This window comes from Oryctolagus cuniculus, chromosome 1, assembly GCF_964237555.1.
Source record: "Oryctolagus cuniculus chromosome 1, mOryCun1.1, whole genome shotgun sequence".
Classification (NCBI taxonomy): domain Eukaryota; kingdom Metazoa; phylum Chordata; class Mammalia; order Lagomorpha; family Leporidae; genus Oryctolagus; species Oryctolagus cuniculus.
Window position 1 is genome coordinate 83,916,388 of NC_091432.1, and position 17,156 is coordinate 83,933,543.

The 17,156-nt window shown below is 42.0% G+C and overlaps 1 protein-coding gene across 6 annotated transcripts in view; it reads left to right on the forward strand.

Annotated features, from left to right (window-relative positions):
- FAT3 (FAT atypical cadherin 3) overlaps window positions 1-17,156 on the forward strand; it is a 682,631-nt gene that overhangs the window by 538,392 nt on the left and 127,083 nt on the right. For 4 of the 6 annotated variants that reach the window (XM_051850335.2, XM_051850349.2, XM_051850359.2 and 1 more), the window contains exons 5-8: window positions 3,597-3,911; window positions 6,631-6,841; window positions 7,259-7,327; window positions 14,573-14,712. In XM_051850335.2, the coding sequence (XP_051706295.2) occupies window positions 3,597-3,911; window positions 6,631-6,841; window positions 7,259-7,327; window positions 14,573-14,712 (735 nt within the window). The remainder of the gene's footprint in view (window positions 1-3,596; window positions 3,912-6,630; window positions 6,842-7,258; window positions 7,328-14,572; window positions 14,713-17,156) is intronic. The other 2 variants (XM_051850355.2, XM_051850369.2) reach the window with 1 other exon arrangement.

Sequence of the window (17,156 nt, forward strand, 5' to 3'; positions counted from 1 at the left end):
CTGAATGGGGACCAACAAGTAAAAAGACACATAAAATGCAAGGTTATAATTAGTGTCTTATAATGGTGCCTAAGTGGACTTGGGAACATGGTGAAAGCACATGTATCAGACTGCAAGAGGCAGAGAAACCTTCGCAGAACCAATGCTGGAAACAAAGCTTCAGAAGTGAGGCGGGTGCACTCCCAGGAGAAGGCTCCATGGAGGCCACTGGCTGTGCAGTGGAGGAGAGGTGTAAGAGCATGGCATTCTCCCGGCCACCCAAACTCAGCTTGTGACTGAGGATGGTGTCTGAAACGGACAGTCAGTGCATCAGGGTAATCCAGGCTCGCCAGATGCACAAGGGTCCAGCCCAGTCCTGTCATCAAGGAGCCATGATCAGAGGACTGATGTGACTCACTCAGTGGAGGCATCATTCCACCAGACAATGAATACAGGAATAGGAGGAGGTGTGAAGGTAGTGATTTCAGTGTGTCACTCTCGGGGTGTGTTGAAATGTGCAAGAGAAGTCCAGAAAGTGGATTCCTAGTAAATAGCTGACCATGTTGGTTTGGCTACAGTGTGCAAGAGATACATTAGAGGATTACTAGCATTATAGGTGGGAAAAGAATGTGTTCGAGGAAATGGAGGATGCCCTCATGGCCTGAGGGAGCAAGGGCACTGGTGCTTGAGGTGCAGTATAAGACGGGAGATTCTGATCACACCCAGGAGCTTCTTCATGACCCTCTGTAGGTATTATCCTGCCTGCCGGTAGGCAGGCGCCACGAGGGCCGGGTTCTTAAGTCTAGGTCTACTCCAAAAGAAAATATTTTTGTTGCCGTGGGATTCTCCAGTGAGCTGTGATCTGATGCCAGCAGACTCTCTTCCTCAAAGCCACCTGGCCCTTCTAGAACTCCATCTCAGAATCCATTACAGGGCGTTTGTGGACAATCAACAAGGAGGTGATTTTGTGCACCATGAGCACAGAGAGAGTTGTCTGGATTTGGAAAAGGCAGCAAAAGCCAAAAAGAGAGGCAGAGGAGTTGAGCAGCCAAGAAAGCAATGTGTTTTGGTCAACACAGTTCACCTGGGAGTCTAATATTTGGATTCAGCCTCAGCAGCGGGACGTGCCTCTTAAGAACTCAGCATGTCCAGGAAATAGCTGAAAAGTCAAAATGCAGCCTTGCCACTTACTGGCCCTGATGTGGTTATTTGTGAAATACAACAAACCAATTGGGAAAATAACTTTGGAAGGAAACTTGATTGATTTTTTTTTCAAAGAAAACAAGAGTTCCTATGAAAATATATCTAAGGCTATTAAAACTACTTTCCTATTTGCTTGTAAGAGAAACTTAGCTTGCAGTTCCATTTTGCAAAAAGACTTTGATTTTTCTTTCCCCGCATTTCTGGCTTTTTTTTTTTTTCTTCCAGTTATTCCTATAGGTTGCTTTATACGGTTAAAAAAAAATGGCTGACAAGGCACTCTGACTCATTGTTGTTCTTCTCCTGTTGCTGCTGAGTTCGTAGTTATGTTCCTTTCAGCCTCCAAATATGTAATTTGAAGTAATAAACTGTCTTGCTCAACGCAATTATTTAAAGATTAAATATAGGTTCTTCCAGGTTTTGTGGTTAAACAGAACATTAAGAATTGCCGAAAGTTCAACATTCAGCTTTAGCACTTAAAAACAAAATGACCTCCAAGCCTCTCTTCTGTAGAATGGAACTAAATAAAGCCGCTCCTAAAGAGAATGTTTTTGGAGAGAGGATAAGATAATGCTTTATAAACTGTCACACCGTCAGCATGTTCAATACTGATATCACCGTGATTAGATTCACCATAATCAACAAGAAAACTATTTACAGTAAGACTCAGACTCCTTATATCGACCATGAGCTTTCTTCATGTGTGCTCTGTTCATTAATCCTCTGTCTGTTAGTTTTCACAAGTAAGATTAGCATGCACAGAAATGGAAAGGGGTATATTTCCCAGAGAGAGAAAAAATTTATGAATGGTAAAAACATTTAGCCATCGAATATACTTAGCAGGAGCCATCTAAATCATGAAGTCTGCATCACAGTTTTCCTTTTGGTCTGCAACAATGTAAAAGTCACAAATTTCATTTGAGATTGTGTGATAGTATGCTGGGGTTCTGGTAACAAAACACCTAGGCTAGATGGCTTAAACAGTAGAAATTTGTTTTTTAGACTTATGGAATGTCTTTGTTCAGGCAGCTACAACCAGCTACATTGAACTGGGTAATTTACAAACAGAAATTCATTGCCAATAGTTTTAGAGGCAGGAAAGGCCAAATAAAGGCACCAGCAGAGTCAGCCTCTGGTGAGGTCTTGTTCCCCCTAGATGATGGCACTATCTGTGTCCTTGCAGGGCAAAAGGAACCAACAAATCTGCTTATCCTATGTCACAGAAGCACTGATCCCATTCATAAGGGTTCTGCTCTCATGACCTAATCACCAACTGAAGACCCCACTTAATGCTATTGCACTGGGCATCAAGTTTCAACATAGAAATTTAGGGGTGGGGGTCACATTCAGGTCACAGCACAGAGACCAGGAAACCCAAAGTAAAAGTTCTAGCAGGAACCTGCTGCTGGGAAGGGCTCTCTTTCTGCAGATAGCCATCTTCTTACTGCCACATGGCAGAGGGAGATGGAGATACCTAGTATCTGTTTTTCTTTTGTAAGGATACCAGTTCTATCAAACCAGGGCTCTACCCTTATGACCTCATTCAACCATAATCACTTCTTTAAAGTTTCTATCTCCAGCACATCCAGGGGAGGGTGGTGGAACTTCAACGCCTGAGTTTTGGTGAGACATGATGCAGTTCATAGATAAAAAAAAAAATAGGAAAAAGTGACTAAACCAGGTTGGACGTTGACAGCGTTGTCTATGAGTTAGAAGCATCTATGGGTAGCATAGAATAATAGTTAACACTGCATTTTTTTATGTCTGTTGATGGGGGCCATATTTTAGGTCTACTAACTCCATATCAGCTAGTGTATTTTATAAAATCATTCCTAGTTCCTCTCCCTCTCCACACCACAGTGAGCCCTCACTACTGCCTCAATGTCTGTGTCTCCCATACCGGTTGAAACCTAATCCCCAATGTGATAGTGGAGTCTTTGGGAAGTGGCTAGGTTATGAGGGAGAGTCTCGTGCATGACACTAGTGCCCACACTAAAGAGACTGGAGTGCTAGTTAGCCGCTTCCATCATGTGAGATCATAGCTTGAAAGTGCTATGAGAAACAGGCTGAGCGCTTCAGTGTTTTGATCTCAGAATTCTCAAACTCTAGAACTGTGAGAAGCAACCTCCTGTTGTATGAAAGTCACCCAGTCTGTTAACTTGCTGTAGCTTCCCAAAGAGACAAAAGAGTTCTGCTTCTCTTCTTCACTTTCTTCAAAGATTTCCATTTCTGGATTGGGAGAACTCCTATTTCTATAGGTAAACCATGAAAGTTTAACATTTGATGTCAACCATGGCAGTGAGAAAAGTTGAGATGCTTTGGTGTACAGAATGGTCCTTTGTGGAGCGAGCAAGGGGAGAAACACTGAGAATAGTTGTTCTTTCTGATTGCATCATGCTTTCTGTTTCCCAACCCAGGTGACTGTTACAGATGGTGGTTCCTCTCCCAAACAGTCCACCATTTGGGTGGTGGTCCAGGTTCTGGATGAAAATGACAACAAGCCCCAGTTTCCAGAGAAGGTGTACCAGATCAAGCTGCCGGAACGTGACCGAAAGAAGAGGGGAGAACCAATTTACAGGGCGTTTGCATTTGATAGAGATGAAGGCCCCAATGCAGAAATCTCCTACAGTATCGTGGATGGCAATGATGATGGAAAGTTCTTTATTGACCCTAAAACAGGCATGGTTTCTTCCAGAAAACAGTTCACAGCAGGGAGTTACGACATACTGACGGTAAGATCTTCTGAACCCCAGCAACACTGCTGGGTAAAGGGGTTACTTTCTTATTTGTGTTTATTATTTAGAGCAATAAATCTTTAATAATGCAGCCTCAAAGCTGTGGAAGGTGAGTCCAGGTGAGAACTCTTGCCTATTTCTATGATATTCTTAATGAGACGGTTTCCTTTGGTTGTGTCCTGTCAGCAAACGTACCCTGTTTCCAGTCATGTGCTCAGCCACAGTTGCCACCACATCACATACTCACCATATTTTCTTCAGTCCTAAATCATTCTCAAGGCACTGAACATAGATGCAAACCAAGGGTACTGGAACAGCAAAGAGATTTATCTCCCGCAGCATAGAACATAGCATTCAATGTGTCCCCAAGACCTCCCAAAGAACTTTTGTAATTGTTGACAACGTGATAGAACATGAATTTCCCTGTGTAAATTGTGAGGTACAAATCACAACTATGTTTATTCAGCAACAAGTGAAAAAAGCTTGAGTAAAAATAGATTATTTAGAAAAATAAAAATTAAAACTAGCAGAGCCGTCATCTCAAATAGAAATGGAGCCACAAAGATTGAGGTGCCCCCAGCTCTAGCCACTTTAGACCTGGAATGCCTCTGCTTCTGGTCATCTTTCCAAGTGATGGGCACTTTCTGGAGCCATGACAACTACCAAGAGTTGTCGATATTCACCATCCTTCTCTATCTCTCCAGCCTCCTCTGCTGTTTGCAGTTACCCCTTTATTATTTTAAAGGATAATCTGCATCCTTTGACTTATCTTTTTTTTTTAATTTTTTTTTTTGACAGGAAGAGTGAACAGTGAGAGAGAGAGACAGAGAGAAAGGTCTTCCTTTTGCCTTTGGTTCACCCTCCAATGGCCGCCGCGGCTGGCACGCTGTGGCCAGTGCATCGTGCTGATCCGAAGCCAGGAGCCAGGTGCTTTTTCCTGGTCTCCCATGGGGTGCAGGGCCCAAGCACTTGGGCCATCCTCCACTGCACTCCCGGGCCATGGCAGAGAGCTGGCCTGGAAGAGGGGCAACCAGGACAGAATCCGGCACCCCAACCAGGACTAGAACCCGGGGTGCCGGCACCACAAGGTGGAGGATTAGCCTAGTGAGCCGCGGCGCCGGCCAGACTTATCTTTTCATTGCTAAGGAACTGGAGGTCTTTTCCCTGTTCAGTAACACATCCAGAACAGTAGGCAAAGAAAATAAGATAATGAAATCCCAGTCCAGCTGCTACCCTTGACAGCTCTGATGGAACATGTGCTGTTGCAGCTGTGTGAGACTTGCCTTTTGGGAGTCCCTGAGGACTAGATGCACTCTAGAGGATACAGTTGATGTCCTGCCCAGAGCCTTTACCACACTGGTCCATCAGTCCCTCAGCTGCTGTGAGTGTTGGCTGCCAAGGGCTCACAGCTGCCTCCTCCTCTACAGAAGCATCCTTGGCTGATTGTTGACCCAAGAGACTGCACTCTCCCTCCCCTAGCCAAGCAGCACACAACCAATGACTGTGACAACAGCATATTAAGATCCAACTCTGTTGTGCAATTACTGATACAGGGCTCCTCATGACATCCGTAGGACATCACTGCATAGTCCCTAACCCCACCCATCCTGATCATTTTACTCCCTTTCTTTTGAGAGCCCTCTCCCAAAGAAAATCACTTGCACTAATGCTTATCCCAGCTCCTGGGGAACCTGACACAGATGTGTTTCTTTAAGGGTTCTCCCTCCTGCAGGGATTCTCTGGGACAGCATGATAACCTATGAACACATAGCATGAGGCTGCTGTGAGTTGGCTCTGTTTTCAAAAGCTACCACTGCTGGCTTATGTGTCCCCAAATGGTACTTTTTAGATGCAATACTGGGAAATTCTTGCAAAATTTTTACTTGTTTTGATCTTTTGGTTTTCTGTTCATTGGACTTTTTGACTCTCTTTTGAGTCTGGGACACCACAGCCGTTCACCTGGACAGCTGGATGAGGACAGTCGCTGTCCCCAGCCCTTGTATCAATCGACTTAGGAGCAGAAAACACTGACAGCAAAGTCCTTAGAGTCATGCTTCCCATGATGCTGCATCCAGGAACCCAGTTTGCCGCTGAGAAAATGCACTTCACTGCTTTGCAGTTGGCATAGCTGACATCCCTCTAAGGCAGTTAGACCAAGGCTGCTGCCTTTCCCAAGCCTGCCCCCATCACTCTTCTGGGGCCCTGTGTGAGTGGAGTGCTTTTCCAGAATCAAGTAGAAGTAAGATCTGCAAAACATGAACACACACACACACACACACACACACTATTCACATGTCTTTGACACAGAAATAAGGATTCACGGTGTACTTTATTCCTTCTCAAGTATCAACATCAGAGAGGAGATGCAAGGCCATGCCATAAGGAGTTAGATTAGCTATCCTGCTTGTGTGACTATTCTTCAAGCCCATAAAGCACTGCAAACTGTAAGGGCAACGTTTACTCGTCAGAGTTTTCGTATCTATAAATTGGTGGTGATCCAGATTAGCCTCTGGTGAACAGGGAGTGAGCATCCCACTTTCCCGACTCAGCTGCCCCCACCCGATCCCTGACCCACTCTCTGCAGGTCTCCACTGTTCTCTTTGCAGACACTGTGATGAGGAGGGACTCTAGGCAACAACATATGACTAACAGATCCAAACTTCCACAGCATCAGCGCTCTAACACATTCTCCTGTGTTCTCTCTGTGTTTGAGTAGATCAAGGCTGTGGACAATGGGCGCCCCCAGAAATCCTCCACGGCCCGCCTTCACATTGAATGGATTAAGAAACCACCTCCTTCACCTATCCCATTGACCTTCGATGAACCATTTTATAACTTCACTGTCATGGAAAGTGACAGAGTAACCGAGATTGTGGGGGTGGTGTCCGTGCAGCCAGCTAACACCCCTCTGTGGTTTGACATAGTTGGTAAGTTTGAATCATCCAGAGCAGTTTGGGGCAATGCAATAATTGACTGTTTGGAGTAACTAGACAACAAATTATTAAATAAATAAAACAACTAATGACTAGTACTAAGATTAAAAATGTATAGTGCTGGAATGCAAAAGAGCCAGTAAAATGAATAATCAACCTGTGCTTTCGTTCTGATTCTGTAGCTAAGCTGAACAGAAAGTGCTCTCTGGCTGGATTTTCCATAGTACGTTATGTACTGCAATCTTAATGTCTTTCTGTGTGTCATTTAAATTCTATTGTCACACTTGGCTAATCTCATTTCTAAATGTATTGATGGTACTAGACTTGCTGTCCTTCATTTCTCTCTTTTTCTTCACCTTTTTTCTGCATTCTGTTCTTTTTTTTTTCTGCTCCCGACTGCCCTGCTTCAAGGTGGCAAGCATGCTCGAGAGATGTTCTATATTCTACAGACAGCTTGTGGGCAGAACTGTTCAACAGAAGGTACCCTTAGTGCAAACACATTTGCTAAAATACAGCTATCCAATCTGCCTTTTACGGGTTTTTTTTTTTTTTTTTTGAAGCAAATTGAATTACATCTTTCATAACTGCCTGTGACAGGCTGAAGTGCAGACACAGATTTCATACATGCCTCTAACAGCTATTGCATTACTCGTGTCCAATGACTCCTTTGTTTGAGGTTTGGGATTTGGGTTGGGGGTGGGTGGTTCTGATTTTTTTTCTTTGTTTTTGAGGAATGTGGGCTTTTGTTTTGTTTTGATCTTTTTGTAGGTTGGTCTATTTAACTGGGCCTTTTCCACTTGAAAGTGAAATTAAAATGTATCCTAGCCCCTCTGTTTTGCAGCAGCAATGCCACTTATATACCAAAAAGTTCCATCAGGAGAGTCACCTGGCCACTGTCCATACAAGGAAGGGCAGGAAATGGAACATAGATGTATAGCCAGTAACCGTCCCACACAGGCTGAATAGGGAAAGCAGATGGAAGCATGCAGGATAGACCTTGGAAGCCAAACTTGGAATTCCTTGAAAGCAAGCAAGCAAGCACGCCAGGCTGCAAAAGAAAAGGGCAAAACAACACTATTGCCCTCGACAGACCGGCAGCGAGAGGCATTGGAGAGGAAATGAGTGTGGAGGAAGGGAAAACAAAATAGGCTGTTGCTAAGAGGAGAGGGGAAGAGCATGCGCCGCCAGGACCTGACTCTGGATGGAGCTGTGGCCAGCTTCCCACGCTTCTCAGTGGGAGGCAGGGGATCCAAGAGAGAGCTGGTCTGGGGGAATCATTTCCTTCCACACGTCACTGCCTGAATAGGATGGACAGGAACCTGCCTCTCCTCTCAGGAACAGCTGGGTCTGGGGAAAGCATTTAGATAGATTCTATATCTGTTTTAAGGAAACAAAGAAAAAGGATGCTCCATGCACCACCCACACACCTCCCTCTAATCCATGATAGAGAGCCCTCTGACCTCCCAAAAAGAAAGGGTTTATTTTCTACATTATTTGTATGGGCTGATAGCAACAAGTCTTTATTTAATTAGCATGAATTTCACTATCCATATCCACCACAGTCTTCATACAAGCTTTCAATTCCTTCTTCATTTTCACTAAATGTATTGGAAATGGAAACTCTTCTGACCCATGAAAGATATCTGCCCTACTGCATCTTCACAGTAATTTTCAGCTTCTTTCCTAGTGCAAAGAAGGGCTTTAATATTCATCGCTCACTTCTTTCTGCAGCCATTTTCACCACCGCCCCATGCAGAGTCACAGAAACTGCATTTCAGGTTCAGTATGTGTGCCTGTTGCAGGGCCTTCAGCATCGTGTGCATCAGGTGCATCTTGTGCAATAGTGATTTGTTTAGAATGGCCCAGAGAAGGATGCACTGGAAACCAAGCAGGCAATAGGAGGCTTGGTGTGCACTGAGTAGTCCTCCTGATGAAGACCTCTAGAGCTGTCTCTCCAGTCGGATGCTGCTTTCACAGAGATTTCACTGTAAATTTGGTAACATCCAGCCAAGCTTCTCTTGCAAATTGAACTTACTGGGCCTGATGCCCAAACAGAACATGATTGGATTTCCATCCGTACATGCAGCAAGCAGCATCTTGAAACACCAACTCTTTATTTCACCACAGAAGTAAAACCCTTTCCCCAGATGCTTGTAGTATTGATCTTCTCTCTCTCCCACCAAATCCCCCTTTTGAAAAATCTTTCCATTCTGTTAGCATCATTTTTTTCCTCATTCTGCTGACAACATCTTTCCTCTTCTCTAAATACCTATTGTTTTCTTTATCATATTCAGATGTTTCATTTTCACTTTAAAGATTTCTTGCTTATTTATCTTTGGCTATGGGAACTCTCATCGGTTTCTCCCTTTCTTCTTTATCTCAACATCTTATTTGGCCAAGATCTCGCAAAAGGAACAGAGAGGGAACAAGTCCCCTCAGTGCTTAAGATGCAGCCGTGTACTATAGGGAAATGCTAACAATAAGCCCAAGGCTCACAATGTGAGCCTGGATCTGAAATGAGGTCTCAGGTGAAGTATAGGTACTCGTAGGACTCTTGCAAAGAGAATCAAGTTTGCTTCCATTATAGACCAAGTGCCATAAGGCTCCCGTACAGACACTGAGACACGGATAGCCAGCATGTTGGCCCAGTTGCTCAGAGCCTAGAAATGCTAATGAATTCTCAAGGAGGCAGAAAGAGTGATTCTGTATGCTTTTCCCCCGAGGATAATCTCTTCATTTCTACATTTCCACATCTATCCAGCACTTGTCCAGCTGCGTTTCTTTCCTCCTACTATGATAGCAACTCACCAAAACTGTGTCTGGACCTTGCCCTGAGGATCTGCCAGACGTCTTATGCCACCAAAGAGATTGCTGCTCATAATGTTATACAGCTAGACTCTTTGGTTGCCAGGAACAGAAGTGCTACTTGTAACTAGGTTAAGAAAGCTGTAATTAAAAGGAAACATAATAAAGTTCAACTGTTCTGTGTTTAGACAGCCCAGTGCACAGCATGTTCCCTTTCTGTGTAAAATGGAAAAGAAAATGAAGAGAACAGAAATAACCCATAATCCTTTGTGGCTTTATCACATATCTTCACACTTCTCAGGAGACTATGATTTCAACTCAGCAGCTCCTTGATTTACATACTCTCTAATGTGCACACAGTCTGGTTCACAGTTCAGTTCCTATATATTTATTCTGATGGCAAATTTTGAATTGTAAAGGCCGCCATTATGACACACTTCAAACCATTCCTCTTTACCTACAGTTGCTTGGGGGCTGCTGCAGCTGTTTTTGTTGGTTTGTTTTTAGTTTTTCACTTGAGTTTAGACTACAAAAATGGTTTTCTTTGCAGATAGTAAGCACCTAACATGTCTTTATTTGACTTGTCTGGTGATTTGAAAGGAGAAAGACTGTTCTGTGGGAATAATTCTGATGATGACTGCTAGCACACAGCAATTCCTCTGGCAGGAATATCTTTCTGTGCTGCAGATAACCTCAAGGAAATCTTGGCCCTTGGTTTATCACAGGTCCCTGCAGACTTTGGGCTCCTGGCTGCTCCTGCTCATAAGTCCATGCCTTCCTTCTTGAGCTCCGTTCCCACAGGAGCCATTCCTTATTTGGGGTTGAATCAAATAGGCTAGTTAAACTCTCTGATGGCGATAGCAATGGCTTTGTCATCCAACTAGAGTTTGGGCATCTCTGAGTCTTCCCTAAGCAGGAAGCCATACTTGTTCATCACAAAACTCTTAACTGCCCGTCCTAAAAGAAGCCACATCCACTTTCAATACACCTGTTATTCCATCAGGGTGACTGTTACTCAGAGTCATTCAGCTGATGTCCAAATTTCATTTCTCCCATTCTGCCATCTTTTGCTAATTTGATGCCTAGTAGGCCTCTTGTTGTCTGCATAACAACTATCTAGTCCATAGGAGCACACCTGAAGAGCCTTTAAGGAAATAATAAAAAACCCTAGAAGTAATTCATGCATTAATTGTTTTAAGAAACTGAAAACTAGATTCTAGTAAGGACTTTATAGAGCCTTCCTACCACTGTTTCCTCACCTCTTTGTGCCACCTGCCTTCCATGTAAATATCTTTTTCAGCCCTGAGTGCTTGCTTCACTCTAAGAGAGATTATTCATGATCAAACCATAACTGGTATTAACAGTGTTCTTTTAAGTTTGGTGTACATGCCGAACTAGAATGAACAGCTTGTGTATGACTCCCTTAATTCATTGAGATTCAGCAGCCTAGTGTTTTAGAAGCTTCTTGCATAACACTTTTCCCACGGTGACTACTACATTTGGGTTGTTATTTTTATAATGACACGTGGAGTGGGATGGAGTCATATGCTAGAAGAACCAGAAGCTTCCCCAGGGGGAAGCTGTGGGATTTTTCACTATTGGATCTCTTAATAGAGATACCCTGGTGCTTCACATCCACCTTTAAAGAAAAAACTTGACCAAATTGTGGCCCAGTACCCTGCTGCCCAGCTCAGTCAAGCAGTGGCTGCTGGCTCAAAGTATCTTCATCCACATCCCATTTTTAACGTCTTTTATCAGACTTTCCTATTTGCTATTTTAGCTTTGGAACCCGGTAGAAATCCAGTGTACCACTTCTGCTTTTTGTTTACTCTAGGGCACCTGCCTTGACCAACAATGGTCAAAGGGAAATGTCCCTGATGTGAATTATCTGTTATGTGGGCTGTTCACAACCTCGCTTTTAACCATCTCTGCCGCATCCCCCTGCAGCAATGCTCAGGCTGTGACTTTTCTAATTCCCCACCTTGTTGACAGTCAGACCAGCTCGGCAGTGCCCTCCCTTCTCCTCGCCTTTTGTTGAGCCTCACGCTGCTGCACCAAATACACTCTGGCTTTGCATGTTCTGTTACTGGCTCTGAGGAAGCACACCTTGTTTAAATGGAACGCTGCTAGTGAAAAGGGACTCCTTGCATTTGATATTCTCACCCGGGATGATTCGGACATGGTTTCCTCTGAAAATGAAATCACCTTTCAGGCTAAAAGGGAACCTGAAAAATGAGACCTCGGGGAGAGATACGGAGTCGTTTATGAAATGGGATGCTTAAGTGGTAGGTTATTAAATTGCGGGAGGGTTGATGGTGAACTGCTGGTCTAGATTCTGTATCCCTTGTCAGAAATTCATTTTGAGGCTTAGGGAAGTTTTGTTTTACATGAAATCTTGGTTTAACTAGGAGCAAATGTGCTGGAAATGAGTGTCTATCAGAGACTGCTAGCTGTACTGATAGACTAAAAGATATCCCATGGCTCACTCCCCAACACACTTCAACTCTGCTTTTCCAACAGTCTATCTCTCCTACTCCTTTAGATCTTTCTATGGTGAATGAGGGAGACAGTCACACAAATACAGTTACATACCCACATACCTGCACACACACACACACACACACCCCTCAGAGATGACTGTGAAATATGACAATCCCAAAACTGACCAAAAACTGTATTTAATATGAAGAAAGCTTAAGAAGAACCACAAAATCTGCATTTCCTATATAAATTTATGCCACTGAGCAGGTGAAATGGTTGTGTCCTTTATATCAAGCCCTCAGGAAAACACAAGTCTCAGCCAGTGAGAGCACACAGGAGCAGCCCAGTTAAGCAGGAACTGAGACTGGAAACTTATGCTTGCATGTTCTCTAAATGTTATTGTCATATACTTTAGACTCTAACAAACTAAGGTTTTGTAGTTATAATTTCCATTTTATCTTGATCTACAAATACTGACCTTCTAAAATAATTGACAGAGGAGGAAGACTCCTTTCCCCCACGTGCCCTTCCACCAAGAAAATAAGCCGTGCTCAGATTTAAGACAGTAAACAACTTGAAGAAAACATTCTAAAGGTGATTTAGAATGTGATTAAATACCCATCAGAAGCAGTGTGACAAGATGTATTTTATCATTCCTTTGCGTCCTGTGATGCAATTTTAAGACCTTTCTTTGACCCTCTCCATGGAAAAGTGTTGTTGTTTTTTTTTTTTTTAAGGGGGATTGTTTTTGTTTTATTTTTTCACTTTGCAGAATATACCACTTGATAGAAAATGGTTTTACTCTGCTCATTAAGATGGTTATTCTAGACACTGGGACCAGCCTTCCATGTTGATTTCACGTGGCTATTAACATGAAGCATTCCCTTTGAATGAGAAACAGTGACCTTAAGGTTGTTTCCCTTTTTTCCTGGATATCACCTCATTTTTCCTTATCCTAGTCTTCAGAAGATTTTTTTGGATTTAACTTTAGTGCTTCTGAGTAAATCAATTAAAGATATTAATTGGAAGATGAGTCTCTTTTTAGATGAAATTTCTGAAATAATATGTCATCTCCAAGCAATTCTCTGGTATCCCTGTATCTCCATAACTTTAATTAAATGTCAAGGGCAATTATGTTCTCTCCAGCAATTAAATAATTTTAAGTGTATATGACAGCTGCAAGCAATAAGTATCTGAGATATATAACCACTCTTTTTAAAAGTAAACCATATTATTTACTTTATGTCACTATACATCAAATGCTAGTAATTCAGGTAAATTTCTCCTTTCCCTTAAATCAGCTGCCCATCTATAGTTGTAATATCACAAAAATGTATTGTTCATTGATCAACAAAATGAAATGCAAAGATTGTAGGATAAAAGTCAAGATTTCTAAAATATAAAATCAATAAATGCATTACCCCACATACTGTAGTTAAATTACTCTCCACAACCAAAATTAGTTGATTCCATGATATTTCAGACTACATAAATAGAGCTTGTAAATATAAACCGATGTTTAATTAAAATTTTTCAAACATTTATATCATCTTCTGTCCCTCTTAACATCTGTATTTTGGAAATACCTTAAACTGTACCTTGATTCACCAGAATGGAGACATCAGCAGTAATTTCAACAATGCCTATGTTGTTCTAGGCACACCATCCACAGACTGTGTGTTCTCTCTGGTGGAGGGAGAAGAAAGTAAAGTGTTCTAAACTTTATATAAATTGTTCCATACACTGATGTTACACAAGCTGATGCCTTCCTCTACTTCATTCTCAATTCCATTTTGTGAGTCTCCCATAAGCTTCCTACATTTTTTAGGAGAAAAATAATTCCCAGTCAGGAGGGAAGGAAAATTTCTGTTAATATCTCAGCTTGCCAAAGTAGAATTTTTAATATGAAAGTCAGCACTTTTTTGCTTTTACCTATTTTCTAATATTTATGGTCTTATTTCTGACGCTCACTTAAGGGAATCTGAACTCTACCAGCCAAGTGTTTACCATCAGTCCAGGAATAGTGTCTATTCATTGTTATTGATAATAATTAGACTGTTTGCTTAGAATTTAATCTACTTTTGAGAAAAACGAGAGGATCTACAGATTCTTAGCACAGATGCCACAGGGGTGGAAGGGTCATTAGCTTTCTGAATAATTTATGGAGTCAGTTTATGCTTCACTACCCTAACATTACTGCTGAGGTTTTCCTTTGCAATGCATTCTTTTTTTGGAGACATTTGTTATGCACTGTAGAGGCTGTGTTTTGAAATATGAATTAAGTTAGAAATAAAGAAGTCCCATTTCAGATGTACAAAACTGAGCCATAGGGATGCCTGTCAAAAATATTTCTATGTGAGAGACCCTTTTAAAGATTATGCTCAGCACATGTAATAATTTCTCAGATATGCTAATTTCATGTTGTTTCTGTGAAATCAGGGGGGAATTTTGACAGCTCTTTTGACGCAGAGAAAGGTGTTGGGACAATTGTCATCGCAAAACCTTTGGACGCAGAGCAGAGGTCTCTCTATAACATGAGCGTGGAAGTCACCGATGGGACAAATGTTGCTGTCACTCAGGTGAGATGTTAAATTACTACTCGGCCATAAAAAAAAAAAAGGAATGAAATCCTATTTTTTGCAACAAAATGGATGCAGTTAAGCTTAGTGAAATAAGCCATTCCCAAAAAGACAAATATCATCCTTTGTCTCTGATATGTGGTAGTTAATATACAATACAAAAAAATGTATAGGAATGAAACAGACATCTTTAGATTTAATTGTTGTTTTTAGCCCTTGTTTATACTCCCGTGGAACTGTTGTCTTGCCATTTTTTTCTTGTTAAATATTATGGCTAGTGGTGCATTAAACCTATGATTTTAGGGTAGACTGAAATTATGAAAAACTCATTTGAGTGAACAATCTAGGAAAAGGATTCTCTCAATGGTATTAGATAACTTAAGTTACCTCTTTTCTTAATTTGCTCATGCGTGGAAGAGTGATACACATATTCTTCCTGAGCATTTATTATAGATAAATCTCTGACAACACAGTCAACTTCCCTTGAATTTGTAAAGATGAAGATGACCATACCATCTGGGTAAACACTCTGGTATTCTTCACCTCCTTAGATTTTTTTTTTCCTTAAGACTCTATTTATTTATTTGAGAGGGTTACCTAGAGAGGGAGAGACACACAGAGATCTTGCATTTGTTGGATCACTTTCCAAATGGCTGCACTGGTCAGGTATGGGCCAGGCCAAAACCAGAAGCCAAGAGCTTCATCTGGGTCACTCATGTGGGTAGCAGGGGCCCAAGCACTTGGGCCATCTTCCATTGCTTTCAGAGGCTCATTAGTAGGGAACTGGATTGGAAGTGGAGCAGCTGGGACACGAACTGGCACCCATATGGGATGCAGGTGTCACAGATGGGGGGTTAACTTGCTATGCCACAATACTAGCCCCTCCCAGATTTTTTTATTCACAGGAAGTTAAAGCTATAGGATACCCAAGGGTCCAGATTTACTTTGCACAATGAGATCAGCTAAGAAATATGCCCAAGGTCACACAGCCTTAATAAAGAGCAAGAACCAGGATCCAGGTACCCTGACTCCTCCCATTCCAGCCTCTACACCAGTGGTTCCTTAGTTGTAGGGGGAGGTTAGAAACACTAATGGCTTTTGTCTCTATCCCCAGAAATACTAATCACTTGCAACCAGGGTTGATGACTGCCCTTTATACTCTGCAACTTACATACATATAAAATGCAAGGAGAGGGAAAAAGAGAAAAATCTCTGGGCTTTTCACATGGCTCAGTACATCTTCCTGAGTGATACTAACACAATGTTAGTATTAATATGGGGCAGACTTGCTCTAAATATGAGAAGATTTTGTTTTATTCTTAAGCACCAGAAACCTAGACCAGTCATGAGAGCAAGCCAATATATAAGTGTGTGTTGTAACCCTTCTCCTCTTTCCTGCTATTCCTACATCTCCAAACTAACTGACCAAGGCACTTTTCTCTACTGAGTGTATGTGTCCTCAGATACTTTCTCAACACAATGCTTCAGGTAATGAGAATGAATTTTTTGCCAACCCTGAAGCAAGCATTGATTTATTTTAAATAGAGTGTAAGCTTCCCTGACTATGGTTTTTAAAGGGGGAGAGGTGAGCATTTCATATTTTTGTTGAGCCAACCACCTCCTTTCAGTCTATTCATAAGCATAAAATATTAGTATTTGAAAGAAGCAATAGGGTTAATTGTAGTACAACCCTTTATTTTTTATTAGAGTAAATCCCAGAAAGGGGAGGTGACTTACACAGGATAAGACAACTCGTATGTGATCATTTCTGATCCTGCAAGCTGTGTCCTTTCCCAGAAGCTTGATAAGGCAAGCAGTGTTGATAACAGGACTCCATTTGCCTTACATGATCCTGCTTACTCCTGTTGCACTGGCATGATTATTAGTAATACTCCATCCACTAACAAAAGTACAGGCAACCTACTTAAACCACATTAATCAGGGTGCTTTCAAGACTAAAATATAGACACATGGTAGGGATCCAGGCTGAGGACCAGTGGAAAGCACACAATTTAAAACTATACCCAAAGACTAACGCAAAGCAACCCACTTACTGTATATCCAAGTCTTTAGTGCCAATTCACTTTAAGCATGAATTTAAATTAGTTTCTTAAATTAATCCTATCTTAGAATATCCAACATAGACTTTTTAGTGCCCCTTAAAAATATAAGATACAGAGGCCAGCACTATGGTGTAGCAGATAAAACCACTGCCTGCATACCCGCATCCTGTATAGATGCCTGATCAAGTCACAGATGTCCACTTATGATCCAACTTACCAAGTTACTGGGAAAGCAGTGGAAGATGACCCAAGTCCTTGGGCCCTTGCATCCACATAGGAGACCTGGAAGAAGCTCTTGGCTTCAGGCTTTGGATCATTCCAGCTCCAGCCATTGCAGCCAATCGGAGAGTGAATCAGCAGATGGAGGATACCACCCCCACC